Below are 14,939 nucleotides of genomic sequence, written 5' to 3'. Positions count from 1 at the left end.
GATGCTGTGGGCCCATGAGGCGCGGGATTCTGGGGTCTGGGGTCTGGAGCCTCCAGGGCTGAGACTCTGGGACCAGGGCAGTCAGCGAGAAGGACAGGCTAGGTGTGGGGGTGCCCTGTGCTCCTAGCACCCCACCAGGTCCCTGGGCCTGAGCCTGGATCTACCTCCTGACAGATTCTGAGTGCCCTACCCTGACCTTACCCCTGCCCTCCAGCTTTGGGTAGAGAACAGAGACACGTGGGGGTGGAGGTCAGTATGAGGGCCAGACCGCAAGGACCCCTGGTGGGATGTAACACGGGGCCTGGCAGAAGACGTGGACCTGGCCAGTGCAGTCTACACGGGCGGAGGCATCTCCCTGCTGGACCCAAGATGCCCCAGTGTGTCCCACTGCCTTCGCCACCACCACCTTCCGGGCTTCTGAGTCATCTCAGGAGGGACTTAGGCAGGGCTTCTGATGGCAAATTGCTTGGGTTCAGATCCAACGGTGATGTGACCGTGGGCAACTTCTTTAACCTGGCAAAGCCTCCATTTGCCCGTCTGTGAAATGGGCTACTGGAGCATCTGCTTCCCAAGTCTTAGGTGCCCGTTTGCCAACTTGCTGGCTGTAACGCTTGCCCCCCCAACCCCCAGCTGCATTCAGCATCTGCTTGTGCGGCCACTCGGCCGGCCAGTTTCCACTTTCCAAATGCAGACCGCACCCCAGATCTGTTGTCTTTCCACAGTCCGGTTGTTTCCTCAGCCATGGAACCAGCACTGGTGGAAAACAGCCCTGTGCTGGGGGCTGGGGAAGCTCTGTCCTCAGGGAGTTTAATCTAGTGGGGCAGGCAAGCTGGTAGAACCCACCCCAAGACTGAGGGTGGAGGGTGTGAAGTCAAGGAATGAGCCACACGTGATGGGCTGAAAGAGGGAAGGCGGTTCAAATGTATAACAGAGGAATTAGAGACTGCCTGACATGCGGGAGCCGCAGACAACGTGGGTTCAATCCCTGGGTTGGGAAGATCTCCCGGAGAAGGAAATGGCAACCCACTCTGTATTCTTGCCTGGGAAATCCCTTGGACAAAGGAGCCTGGCGGGCTACAGTCAGTGGGGTTGCAGAGAGTTGGACACGACTTAGCAACTGAACCACAACAGTAATACATCACAGCGAAGTTAGTTAAGGCGGACCTTAGAGAGGAAGGGATGTTTTTGTTATTGTTGTCCTTTTTTAAAAATTACTTTTTGATGTGGACCATTTTTTAAGTCTTTATTGAATTTGTTACACTGTTGCTTCTGTTTTATGTTTTGGGTGTTTTGGCCACAAGGCATGTGGGATCTTAACTCCCTGACCAGGGATCAAACCCACACCCCCTGCATTGGAAGGTGAAGTCTTAACCACCAGACTGTCAGGGAAGTCCCTGCAAGGAAGGTTTTTGAATAGTGGCAAAGTGGGTGTATCCTGGAGAGAGATAACAGTGTATACAGAGGGTGGGGAGGCGGGAGGAGGAGCATGTGTTTGTTGTTTAGGAAACACAAGAAGTTCACTCACACCAGAGCCCAGGAAAGTTGGCTCTGAGCCAGTGAAGCAGGCTCCTGGATGCAGTGGTTGTGAATATGTTTTTTTTCTTAAAAAAAAAAAAAGTCACCAAGGAGCTAGTGATATTTTTAATCCAAAGCATGACATGTTCAAATCTGAGAGGTTTTAGAGTCAGACAGGTCCCAACTCTACTCCTGGCTCAGCCGCTCATTAACTATGTGACCTGGGGATGATGTTATTCCACCTCTTTGAGTCTTAGTTTCCTCATCTGTAAAATAGGCATAAGAATGCCTACTTCATGGGGTTATTGTGGAATCAGATGTTTTCAGAGCCACTCAGTAAGTAGGAGTCCCTGTCAGCATCACACTGGGGACAGTGAAGGGGGTGAGGAGCCAGTCGAGAGGTTGTGAGTGAGGAACCTGAGCAGGGTCAGGAGCCCAGGGCAGTGAGGAAGACGATGAAGCCTGAGCTCTTACCCCACCGCCCCCTGAGCTCAGGCACCTGATTGAGTACAAAGAGGGAACAGAGTCAAGAGCAACCCTAATGGTCCAGCTCCTGACTCGATGGACATGAGTTTGGGCCAACTTCGGGAGCTGGTGATGGACAGGGAAGCCTGGTGTGCTGCAGTCCACGGGGTCGCAAATAGTCAGACACAACTGAGCGACTGAACAGACTGAACTGAATGGTCCAACCCTGGGGGGATGCTTTAGATGCCATAATTGACACAGAGGTCACAGAAGGATGGGGACGTTTGGGAGAGTCTGAGAGCCTGGACAACCTTCAGAGGTGACATTTGGTAGTCATAGGGAGTTTGGTTCTAGAGCGTAGGAGAAAGGGCAGGGTGGAAATGTCAGTTTGGGAACCACTCACATTAGGATGCGAGTTGATGTCAGGTGGGTGGCTTTGCCGGGGAGAGGGTCAAGGGCAGGACTGTGGGAAAAGCCCAGAGTTGGCCCAGAACAGAGAAGCGGTGCAGACCCCTGGGGAGAATTGTTCAGAGACTCCACCGGAGAGTGGGAAGAAGGGACGGGGTCATCAGGTGTGGGCAAGAGTATAAAGACAGAAGGACCCTGGAGTGGCTGGTGGGAGTCATTCCCAGAAGATCCTACGGCCTAACCCGGCAGGAAATGGCATTTGAGAAAGCAGGAGCTGGAGGTGATTTTGAGCCATAGACTGGGTTACAGGAGCAAGACAGGAGTCTAGAAACCAGAACCAGTGGAATGTTGGCTACAAGAGGAAGAAAGCCCCAAAGAAGGACTGCAATGGAATCGCCACGAACTCTAGGGCAGTGGTTCTGCTTGTTTAAAAATTCCCAGCCCCAGTGCCAGAGGTTGACTCATTTCTGCAGGCCTGGGCCTGGAAATCTATGTTTCAGCCAGTCCCCAGGTGATGCCTGGGGAACAACATTTTGGGCATCCCTGCTTTGGGGTCTTGAGCTTCACTCAGGGAAGCATTTATCAAGAGAGGAAGGAGAGGAAACGTTAGCCTGGGAAGCTGCTCCTGTTCTCGGCTCCTCCTCTGGCTTCCAGGCCTTCTGATTCACTACCTTTAGGTCTGAGGCCAAGACAGCATCCAGACAGAGATCACTGGCTATCCCCCAAGGAGTCACTGAGAGAGGTGACCTGGGATGGAGCACGAAAGACAGCGAGTGCACAGTCCCGAACCAGAGATAGTTCTTCTTGAGCCCAGAAGACTCGCTTCAGTAGTGAGACATAGAATCTGAAAAACACCGCCCAACACATCCGAATACCACCTCCTGCCAGTGCCCGCATCAGTCTGACTCCCCTCCTTCTCTGAATCTGGGAATCCTGCTTTCTGCCTTTTCCCTTTTTCTATATAGTTCTATTTCTTGGCCTCTGTATGCTCAGGCCACATAGAATGACTTTTCCTCGAGCCTTAGCTTCCTGCTTCTCTGATTTGGACCGCAAAGAACTTAGCGATTCAAAAGCAGTCTCCCAAGTTAAACTCATTCTTTGGCACTTCTGTGGGTGAATTTTCCTTCCCCATTCCATGGAGGAAAGAACTTTATAAACTCAGATACACTGAGATGCAGCCACTTAAATACAGTCCCAGAAGGAACCAGAGGGAAAGGATAAAGCAGAACACACACAAAAATGGATCATTAATGGTGGGACTTCTGGCACTGGTGACAGGTGGCACTGATGGGCCACAGTGAGTCTTCTCTAGTCCTGCAGTTGGCCCCAAATGACCTTCTGCTTGGTCTCATTTTCTTGGCTCAAGCCTGCTCACAGGGACACCCCATTGCCTGACAACCTGGCTTTGAGTGACAGCACCAAATACCTGGGGTCAGCTACCCACGCCTGATCACAGAACTCGTGAAAAATGCCCTGTGCCCTCCCTACTCCACCCACAGCCAGCCCCTCAGACTTGCCAAACCTATGCTCCATCGGTCAGCACTGATATGCTCTTGGGGCGCTTGTAACCCTTTGCCCTGTGTCAGCAGCACGGGACATGGACAGCTCCTTGGCACGCGGTCCCTATACCCACCCCGGATCCCAGATCAGTACCGTGGCCTTGGGGACAGCTCCCAGTGGAGACAGCTCCCCAGTGCGGTTCTTTGTCCTCCCAGGGGGGCTGTGGGTCAGCACCACCACCCCAAGGACAGCACTCACGCCCTGCTGGTCAGCCTGCAAGGGGAGAGAAGGGGCCCTGTGGTTATCAGGTTCCCTGACCTTAGCTACCCAATCCCTCCCTAGCACCCACCTCCATCCATCCATCAGCACGTCACCCCTGGAGACGGTTCTCTGAGCCCCAAGGAGCCGGTGACCTGTTGTTTATGGTCAGAGCACTGACATGGCAGAACCTCGGGTATCATTACAGAGATCAGGAAAAAGGGCAGGAGCCTGCTCTGGTGGAAAGAAGGATGTAAGAGTTTCTGTGTGCGTGTGTTTGAGAGCTGACGGCCACCCGCCCCCAAACCAAAGACCTCATGCCGTCCCTGTAGTCTTCCTGTTTTCTCCTCTGTAAAATAAGAGTGTGGCAGTCCCTGTGTCATTGGGTTGTTGCGAAGGATTAAATGAGATAACAAATGTGGGGTGCATAGAATGGTACTATACACGCATGATCCAAGTGTTCCCCTTATTGTGTTTATTTGTTTGTTCTTGTCCTTTTAGCCCTCTGCTTGTAACCTGTGAGGACAAAGCTGGGGGTAGGAGAGAAGGAGGCAGATGAAGACTGAAGGGGGTGGTGTCACTCCAGCTAGTTAAGATCTGGAGGCTGGGGACAGCCAGGGAAGTCAGTACATCTGCAGGGAGAGTTGGGCAGGGGGAGAGATGAGACTGGGGACGTGGCCAAGACATTTGACTGAAAGCATAGGACGCGTTGGGCTTCGCAGGTGGCCCTAGTGGTAAAGAACTCTCCTGCCAGTGCAGGAGACGTAAGAGACTCGGGTTCAACCCCTGGATCAGAAGATCCCCTGGAGGAGGGCACAGCAACCCACTCCAGTATTCTTGCCTGGAGAATCCTATGGACAGAGGAGCCTGGTGGGCTACAGTCCATGGGGTCATAAAGAGCTGGACATGACTGAGCAACTTAGTATGCACACACACACGCAGAGGACGCTGAACAGAGCAGCTGATCTGTCTTAGGCAGAGCCCTCAAACTGCGTGTCCCCTCTCTTGGAGGTAAGATGAAGTCTTTCCTGACATTTTTCTGCCTCAGCTAAGCTTTCTTGCCTCTATCTGCTGGTGACTTTACTGTTTGCCCTTCATCAGAAAACCCTCCTAAGTTTTTCTTTTTTTTTTTAAAGGGAAGTTGTGTAACAGGGAACACATAAAGTGTGCAAATCTTGGCAGGCAGGCACTTCCATGCAGAGGCCAGAGGGGAAGGGCCAGTGGGTGTCAAAGGCAGCAGGTGAGTTCTTGTCAGCTTGTGATTCCTAGGTTCTAGGACCTCTCTCCTTCCTCCAGCCTCCAGACAAGCAGGATTCGGCTTGCTGCCAGGATGATGTTCCTGCTGGGCGCGGCAGGGCAGCAAGGAGGCTCAGGAAGTGCATGTGTCCTGAGCGGCAAGTGTCAGGTGATGGGAGAATCCTTGAGGATGGTGCTAAAGTGGCTCTCTAAGACTGAGTATCTGTCCAATCCCCCCTCACTTTATAAGGAAGGGAACTGCCTCCTTCCACAGGGAAGAAGACAGTGGTCTGAGGCTATGCTGTGAGTTGGTGAAAGACAGTGGGACACAGAGGCTTTGGACACAAGCAGGCACCCGTCTGTAAGGCACTGGCCGCCTGTAACCCTCTGGGCCCAGCTTTCTCTCCTGTAAGGTGGGAACAGTGATACCACACAGCGCATGCAAGCCTGTGCTAAGCAGTCCATGTTAATAGCGGAGGCGAAGCCGGGACTGGAACCCCGCAGATGCAGTTCCCAGGCACGTGCCATTTGGATTGAAAGTGAAAGTCGCTCAGTCGTGTCTGACTCTCTGTGACCCCCATGGACTGTACAGTCCATGGAATTCTCCAGGCCAGAATACTGGAGTGGGTAGCCTTTCCCTTCTCCAGCGGATCTTCCCAACCCAGGGATCAAACCGGGGTTTCCCACATTGCAGGTGGATTCTTTACCAGCTGAGCCACCAGGGAAGCCCAAGAATACTGGAGTGGGTAGCCTGTCCCTTCTCCAGGGGATCTTTCCGACCCAGGAATCAAACCAGGGCCTCCTGCACTGCAGGCGGATTCTTTACCAACTGAGCTATCAGGGAAGCCATTTGGATTACATTGCCCCAAAACCTGAAGCAAGAGCGGTGCAGGAATCAGTCAACTTGGTCAGCAGACCCTGACTGTGGGGTTTTGGGGGGGCTCTGTAGCAGAGTAAACAGACCCTCAACAGCTAGAAAGGAGGTCTCTGCCCCTCCCTTGCTCTCTCCAGAATCCCAGTGCCTGAGGCAGGGCCTGAGATGCAGCTTTTTACTGAATAGGTAGATGAATGGATGGATGGATGAGTGACTAGATGAGTGGGTATGTGAGGCACCTGGAGGACCAGAAATGTGGGGGTTTCCCTACTGCCTATCACTGAAAACTCCTGTGGAGAACAAGGGGCCTTGGGGAGAGCTGACCCCGGCGGTCAGGGGACCCACTCTCCCTCAATTCAGGCAGGAGGCTGGGAAGCTGTGTGAGAAACCCCAAGTCCCTAACAACCCATCCCTGTCCCTGCTTCTGCCATCTGTGCCTTTGAGGCTGATGCGTGGCTGCTTCTGTGGGTGTTTTTTTTTTTTTTTTTAGATTTTCCTTTTCTGGTTAACAGGATAGGAGTTTTCTAAAAATAGCACTAAACTCGCTTCTGAGGTATTCATTTTCAGTTCCCTTCCTCTTTCCCCGTTCTCTCTCCCTGACTGTGAGAATTCAAAGCCGAGGCTGTCACTGTGAGCTTCGATGCACGCACGCACACACACATAAAGGACATCCCCTCTCTCAGAGAGGGGCGGCTGAGGCAGTACCTACACCCCCTCCCCTGGCTGTCCCGTGAGGCTGCCCCTCTGTCCCCAGCTGCCAGCCGAGTTCCCCGTCTCACCCCTGTTAGCCCCCAGCAGGAGGGCCCCCTTGGCTGGAGAGGGATGTGGGGAGGGGCTACAGAAAGGCCGGAATTTGCATCCAGGAGAGGAAAGAAAATGTCCTGCCTGGGGGAATCAGTCAAGACCAGAGCAGAGGGGAGACTAGCCCCGCGATCTGTGCCTACAAGCGGGGACCCTCCCCAGCCTTCCAAGTGGTGCTGGGGGCCTTGCGGCCTGAGACCTGTGTCAAGGACAGCAGCGTGGGGACAGTCTGGGTGAGCAAATAGAGGAGGGGAGTGAGTTAAGTTAGCATCGTCAGAACAGTCACTGTTTAACGCGTCTCCCTCTCCCTGGGCCAAGTTCCATCTCAGTTGAGTCCTCACCCGGCCCTAAGAGGGAGGCTGTGGGGCTGGTTCCGTTCCGGGAAGTTGAGATGGATGCTCAGGGAGGGGTGGGGAGCCTTGCCCCACACCTCACCCCAAATCTCAGAACCCCCACCTGTCAGCGTCAGGCCTCGTCATCGGGGATCTGCAGATGGGGTCTGTGTCCCTACATCTCTCCCTTATTGGTGCCGGGGAAGATTTAAACTAAAGAGTGACTTTATAAATACATATTAAGGTGGCATTTAAATTCTGCACATCTGAAAACAGAAGGATTCGGCTTCCGAAAGTTATTTTTAGCGCCTAATTCATCTGCAGTGTCTCAGCTACCATCGTTTAGGGCTTGAAAGCTGTTGGTTTAGGTTTGGGGGTGTTTAAAAAAAAAAAAACGCTTCCTTTGAAAGATGGATTTCTTTTTTGTTAAATTAACTCCGAAAAAAAAAACAACCAACAATAACAAAGCATTGCTCCTTCCTCTCTGTCAGTCTCTCCTGGCAAAGACTTTTTATTAAGGTGCCCCTAACCTACTGTTGAGTCATTGAAGTATACCAGTACAGAGTCATTTAAATGCTAATAAGATGAAACTGAAATGCACAAACCCAATATCGTCAGAACGTTCTCCTAGAGTCCAAAGGGGCTGTTGTATCAGAGCCAGAAGGGACCCCAGCCTCTTCACTGATCCAGGCTCTTCACTTTCCACATGGGAACCTGAGGCCCCAGCAGGAAAGAGGCTTGGTCAAGGTCACCCAGCAGGAGCTCGGAAAGCTGGGAGGAGCTTGTCAATGGGCTGTGGCCCCAGTTGGCTGTGTGACCCCTAGGCTGTCGCTTAACCTCTCTGGACCCAGGACTGGCTCTCTGCCCTGCCCAGGCCCATGGCTTAGCTCAGGTTGCTAGATAACAAAATACCATAGACCAGGCAACTTAGACAGCAGAAATTTTTTTTCTCATAGTGCTGGAGGCTGGGAAGTCCAAGATCAAGTTACCGGCAGATTCAGTTCCTGGTGAGAACCCACTTCCTGACTTACAGATGGCCGTCTCCTCACTGTCCTCACACTGTCAAGAAAGATCATCTCTCTCATGTCTCTTTTGATAAGAAGACTAGTCCCATTCATGAGGGCTCCACTCTCATGACCTAATTACCTCCCAAATGCCCCACCTCCAACGCCATCACACTGGGGATTGGGACCTTCACCACATAAACTTGGGGCAGGGGGACACATTCAGTCCATAGCAGGCTGTGTGCCCATTCGTTAGGACAGGGGTGACTGTCAGTGTGCAGCTGAGAGCTGGCTGCAAATGAACCTCTTTGCAACCTTGGGTGAGGGGCAGTTGCTAATACCGGAGGGGTAGGTGGGAGGGAGGTGGGAGGAGGCACAGAAGCCAGCTTACTGCAGAGTGTCTGCTGCAGGGGCCAGGGGCTGCAGAGAGACCCATACACCGGATCTCAGTGGGTTCTTAGAGCAGCCAGTAAGACAGGTGGGCCGGCCTCACTAGGCAGATGAGCCCCAGAGAGGTTAGGTGACTTCTCCAAACTCACGCAGTCCATTTTCCTGTAGGAGAAGAATATTCCCTACTCATATTAAGAGAAAAATCTTCCCTGACACCCTGGGCTCGATCACATCTTCCTGCTCTGGAAATCCACAGCATCCGGGACTGACTCCCTGTTGTGGCAAACCCATCATGTTATAACAAGTCTTTTGATTGTCTCTCTTGCCCCTTGTCAGCTCCTGGAGGGCAGGACCCTTGTCTGGATTATCCACTGCCTGGCACAAAGTGGGTGCCCACAGCACAATTAATGAATGGATGATTGGATGGATGGATGGATGGACGGATGGGAGGGTGAATGCATAAATGGTTGAAGATCATTGTTCATCTTCACACAACAGCCATTAAAATCACCAGTCGCCCATTAACTGATGCCTACTGTTGTCATCACAGATGTAATTACTGCTAACGGTTCTCATCGCTCGTGGTGTCAGAGATGTAATTATCGGTGCCTGTAAGCCACGCCGCAGGTAGCAGGAGGACGGATAGAAAACAGCACCTCGGGGTTAGAGAGTCCCTTGTGGTTTGCGAAGCACTTTCGTTCACATATGGCACTTCATTTAAGCATCGTACAGCCCCGTGAGGGAGATACTACCAGGGAAGGCAGCAACGCCTCCTGGTTAAGGGTATGTCTCTGGATCCAGACTGCCTGGGTTCAAATCCCAGCTCTGCCACTCACTCACTCTGTGACCTTGGACGACTGACTTCAGCTCTCTGGGTTTCAGTTTCCATGCGTGTTCTAGGGAATAACGAGAGTTTCTCAAAAAGTGCTTGTGGATTGGTGATAGTCACAAGAATAGTGCTTACCATGTGCTTGTCTTGATTCTAAATATTCTGCATGAAATAATGCATTTAAGCCTCATAATACCTACGAGGTAGATACTATTACTCTCCCTGCTTTTATTTAAGATAATGAAACTGAAGTTAATTTGCCTCCCATTCTGCTGAGAGGTGGCAGAACTTGAACCCAGGGGCTGTGTCTCCCAGAGCCTCCATAGCATCTCTGCACACAGCCCTGCTGGGTCCTTGCTTCACCTGCTTCTCCCAGAGATGTACCATTGAGGTCCAAACTCAGGGGTTCTGGGGGCGGTGTGTGCTTGGGTGACCGATGACCCTGAGTGTTCCTGCAGGACTCTGGGTGGGAGCCCCGCGCACACACTTTTAGGTGCCTCGTGCCTCTGCCTAAGGCATCAGCTCCATTGTAAGTTCTACGCCACATGATACGAGTTGGCCCCAGTGTGAAAACCAGGCTTCCTACGACTGCATCCTTGAGCGAAGGGCCCTCCTCTGAGGTATGACAGGCTTCTCCTGTGGCTCCAGCACCCCCTGCCCTAGGCTGGGAAGCCCTGCACCCCGAGTGGACACGCACTGGGTTTGAACATGGTTCATAATTAGTTTCCAGTAAACTGAGCGGTCACAGGGGGCCAAGGCAGACTGACTCCTTTTATAGATAAAGAAACCGGGCCTCACGAAAGTGAAGGGGCTCGCCCAGGACCCCACAGCCAGGACTTGAGAGAGCTCGGATTTGAACCCGGATTGCTGTGATTTAGAATCCTGAGTTGTTCCCACTCCATCGGCCCTGGTCTTCAGCGAGAAAGGAGGGAGCGCCCCCTAGTGAGAGGGGAAAGAGCAGCGGGCTGGGCGTCGGGAGATCCAGGCCATCCGTGGACAAGTTCTTTTCCCTTGCTGAGCTTCAAGCTCCTCCCTGGGAAAATGGGAGGAACCCGAAATTACTCTCCAGCTCTAAAATCCTGTGCAACAGGAAAGGATTGTGAAGGAAAGAGAAGGAGCGGGGGAGGGGACACCGGGTGGGGCCGGGGCCGGGGTGGGGGCTCAGCCCCATCCGCCTGCCTGCACCCCTTCCCCTTCATGTCCTGGGCCTCGGATGGCCAGCTGTCCATGCCTGCTGGGCGGGGCCAGTCCCCGTGCCAGGCCCGGCCGAGCTCAGCAGAGGCCCTTTGTCACCCAACGCTTGCCGGGGCCTTGGCCACCGGTGTTGGGTGTCTGGGTGGATTGGGTTCTCTCCTGGCAGGCTCACAGATGCCACACTCCTGCAAGGGTGGCCGGGCGGGCAGGGAGAAGCCGCCGGTGCGCCCCGAGGGAACGCAGCCGCCGCTGTCCATGGTGCTGGACTGCGGGGCCCCCAGGTGAGGGTTCTGTGGAGCCCAGCGCATGCTGACAGCCACGGTGACATCACGTTGAGCGTACATGAGCTGGACCCTCTGGCCAGGACACAGGGGCCTTGATCAGAGTGCTTGTGGGCTGCGGGTGGAGGCGAGGGGCTTTCTTCCACCCCCATGCCTAGGGGGAGAACAGTGCGTATCAGCAGACGCAGGAGACCTGGACACGGGAAGCATCTGTGCTGGAGGGGAGGAGCCTGGGAGCTGTGAACTTTGGGGGAGGGGGATGTGCCCCGATTGTGTGGACATGGCATGTGTGTCAACAGGGTTGTGCGCACGGGTGTGTCTGAGGGGAGGAGGTGGGGCTGTGAAGATGACGCCTGTAAATGTGACTACGTGTGACAGTGTTCATGGTTGGGAGGGGTGTCCACCGGGGCGTGTGCGAAGGGGAGCCCTGTGTTGGGGGGTGTGTGTGGCCGGGCCCTAAAATAGGCGATTGGGTGTTGCACCCTGAGTTGTTTGTCCACCAGGGTTCGTGTCGTGAGGCCAGTGTGTGCCGAGTGGGCTGTTGGGGGTTAGAAAGTGTTATGAGGATGCACCAGGCTGTACTTGGGGGAGTGATGGCATGGAGCGCCCAGTGGATATCAGTACAGTTGGGTTTATGGTGTGTGCTGGTGCACGATGCGGTTTTCTATGAACATCAGCGTCTGGGTGTGTGTATGTGTAGTGGGTCTTATTTGGGGTAGGGTGTGTGCATCTGTGTGTGGCGCCTGGGTACCTTTCTGAGCACCTGTCCCCTGAGGCCTCCAGCACCTGACCTTCGTCACCATTCTGCTTGTCCCTGCAGGAGCCCCCACCCCTGACCATGTAGATGCCGGCTCCCGGAAGCAGCATGGGCCCCGCTGAATGGAGACTCCTGGGTCTGCAGCCCTGAGCCCCTCCAGCCCCTGGACCTCGCCCCGCGCCTGGGGACGCCCCTCGGAGCCCACCGCCTCTGTCGCCAGCCCACCTCGGCCACCCCCTGGAGCCGGCCGCCTGGAGCCACAGCAGTCCAGTGAGGCTGTGCTGGGGACAGCCACGCGGAGTCATCGGCCGGCGGCCTCCTGTCCAGCGCTGATCCTCGGGCCCGCCCCGAGCGGGGCCTGCGGCAGACATGGGTGACATGACCAACAGCGACTTTTACTCCAAAAACCAAAGAAACGAGTCGAGCCATGGGGGCGAGTTCGGGTGCACGATGGAGGAGCTGCGCTCCCTCATGGAACTGCGGGGCACCGAGGCCGTGGTCAAGATCAAGGAGACCTACGGGGACACCGACGCCATCTGCCGGCGCCTCAAAACCTCCCCTGTCGAAGGTAGGTGCGGGAGGCTCCCTCCTGGGGTCTGGGTGCAGGGGTCAGTGAGACCCTGGGCTCCCCGCCCCAGGCCCCAGGAATCTCCACATCCGGGCTTCAGCATGGAACCAACGAGCCGATTCCAGCTCCCCAGCCCCCCGCCGCTGCGCTTGGTCATGTCTGACTCTCACACGTCCAGACTCTGATTGGGGATCCCTCAGTCTGGGGCAGCCATGAAGCTACTAGGATGAGAACAGGCAGGAGGTTGGGCCATCATGGGAAAGGTGACGGACGCCCATGTGTGTCATACCTTGAAGATGGCGTGGGGCTTTCTTGTGTATGCGTGTTAAGTCACTTTAGTCACGTGCAACTCTCTGCAACTCTATGGACGGTAGCCCGCCAGGCTTCTCTGTCTGTGGGATTTATCAGGCATGAATACTGGAGCGGATTGCCTTTTCCTTCTCCAGGGGATCTTCCCAACCCAGGGACCGAACCCGCATCTTTTGTCTCCTGCATTGGCGAATGGGTTCTTTACCACTAGCGCTACTAATGAGCAGGCCTGTGATCTCCAGAGAGGGGAGGTTTCAGCCTCCTGGGGCCTCCCCTGGAGGGGACCAAGGCCAGGTTGTCTGCTGCAGGGCAGAGAGGAGAGACAGCAGCCTCGCCTGGGCACCAGCGCTCAGAGTTTGGGTCCCCTCCCCACAGTCACCTTCCCTTCACCACGAGAGAGAAGCGTCCCCTACATACACCCCTCAGGTTCAGGTGTGAGGCACTCTGCCCTGGCACTGCAGTTTTGCACGAAAAGGCTGCCTCAGTTTCTTCCTCTGGAAAATGGGGCTAATGCTTATCTCACAGTGCCTAGTGGAAGCCCAAGCATGCATACAGTAGGTGCTCAATGTGTGGCAGGCATTATTACTCTAAAGAGAGTGGATGACAATCCTCCTCCAGGGATAGGCCACAATCTGGGAGGCAGGCAGTGTCTGAAATCTCACCCCCACTGACCGGCGGCAAATTTGAGGCCGGAGATCCCTCCCACACCATCTCCTGACTCCAACCCCCATGCCCTGGGCCTTGCTGGGCGCTAACCCTGAACATACTCCCTGCAGAGGCTGCCCATGGGCCTTGCCACTCAGCCGGGGCCAGGCGGTCCCCCACTGTACCGGCACCCGCGTGCCCAGCGGCGCTGGGGGTCAGTGTCCCTCTTGGTGTGGGGCCCGCCTCTCTCAGGTCAGGAGGAGAGGCTAAGATGAGTCCTCCTTCCCAGGCTGGCTCCTGTCTCTGACGTTTTGCCCATGTTGCTGAGTCTAGGCAGAAGTTTAGAAACATCTTCTTCTTTGATGTTGTTTGGTCTGGTTTTTGGCGGGGAGAGTGGAAATAGGGGAAGCACCCTTCCTTCGCTGCGTGACTGTAATTCAGGGCTTGAGAGTGGGCTCGGCCTGGGGGCCTCCTGGCCCCAGCCTGCTGTGAACACCTACCCGTGGTAGAATAGTCTGTGCTGTCCTCCACCGTCAGGTTGGCACAACTAGCCTGCTAGGAGACAGGGTTGTCCGAATGGTCTTTGCGTTTTGAGTGGGACCAGGTGATTCTCTTGAGTCAGGAATTCTTAAGTGTCTCTGGACCCCCAGACTCTGTAGAAAAACTGATGGAAGCTATGTCCCCTCCCCTACCCAGAAAAACAGCCAACTGCGTGCAACAGTGTGGTCTACACGGCCAGCAGGGTCACAGAGCTCTTCAAAGCTGGGCCCTGGATCCCGGGTTAAGACACCCACCCTGCCCTCCCACCTGACAGGCTCTGGGACACTGAGTGGCTCACAGCCACACTCCTGGGCTGGGGGCAGCGGGTGCGTGCCTAAGGACAGGAGCCCCGTCCTGCTCCTCTCTGAACACCCAGCTCCCAGCTGGCATAGAGGAGGGTTGACAACTGTCCCATAAAACCCTGAAATGTAGCCACTGAGTCCCCACTCCACAGAGAGCGGCTCTCAAGCAGCTGAGAAGCCACAACAGCAAATCCCAGACCTAGTGCAGCCAAGGGCCCCAGAGATCAGAGAAGTGAGCTGGGAGGACTTCCTGGAGGAGGTGGTATTTGAACTTGGCCATGGAGGAAAGAAAAGGGAGAGCATGTGATATGGCACAGAGCAGCATTTCTTAGATGGAATTCCCCAGACTGCTGGTGTGCTGCGAGAAGTGAGGCATTATGTGAAAAGAAAAATAAAGGAGACTTTGCTTTCTCATCTGTAAAATGGAAGTGATAATGACTATAGCTATGCCACCTGTCATTTGTACGCCTTTGAGACTTTTATCTGACCTCACTGGACCTTGGTTTCCTAATATTTCATGAGCATCCAGAGAGATGTCTGATGGTTGAAAGCTCCCTGAGGAGAGGGAAAGCCCATAGCGGGATTAACCAGAGCCCCTGCTGCGTTGCTGCCCTGAGGGATCTCCCGGGTTGCAGATGGAGCTGGGAGAGGTTTGAGGAAGGACCAACAAGTGTAATGCTACCCTTGGACTTGGACTTGGATGACTGGGATTCAAATCCCAGCTGGGCGGT

At 54.5% G+C, this 14,939-nt stretch overlaps 1 protein-coding gene across 3 annotated transcripts in view; it reads left to right on the top strand.

The window, feature by feature from the left end:
* ATP2B2 (ATPase plasma membrane Ca2+ transporting 2) overlaps window positions 1-14,939 on the top strand; it is a 365,210-nt gene that overhangs the window by 236,382 nt on the left and 113,889 nt on the right. For all 3 annotated transcript variants that reach the window (XM_065933889.1, XM_065933890.1, XM_065933891.1), the window contains one exon: window positions 11,908-12,412. In XM_065933889.1, coding sequence (XP_065789961.1) covers window positions 12,214-12,412 — 199 coding nt within the window. In that variant the 5' untranslated portion in view covers window positions 11,908-12,213. The remainder of the gene's footprint in view (window positions 1-11,907; window positions 12,413-14,939) is intronic.

The sequence above is a fragment of the Muntiacus reevesi genome, chromosome 4 (assembly GCF_963930625.1).
Source record: "Muntiacus reevesi chromosome 4, mMunRee1.1, whole genome shotgun sequence".
Lineage (NCBI taxonomy): Eukaryota > Metazoa > Chordata > Mammalia > Artiodactyla > Cervidae > Muntiacus > Muntiacus reevesi.
This window is presented reverse-complemented; position numbering and strand designations above follow the sequence as displayed.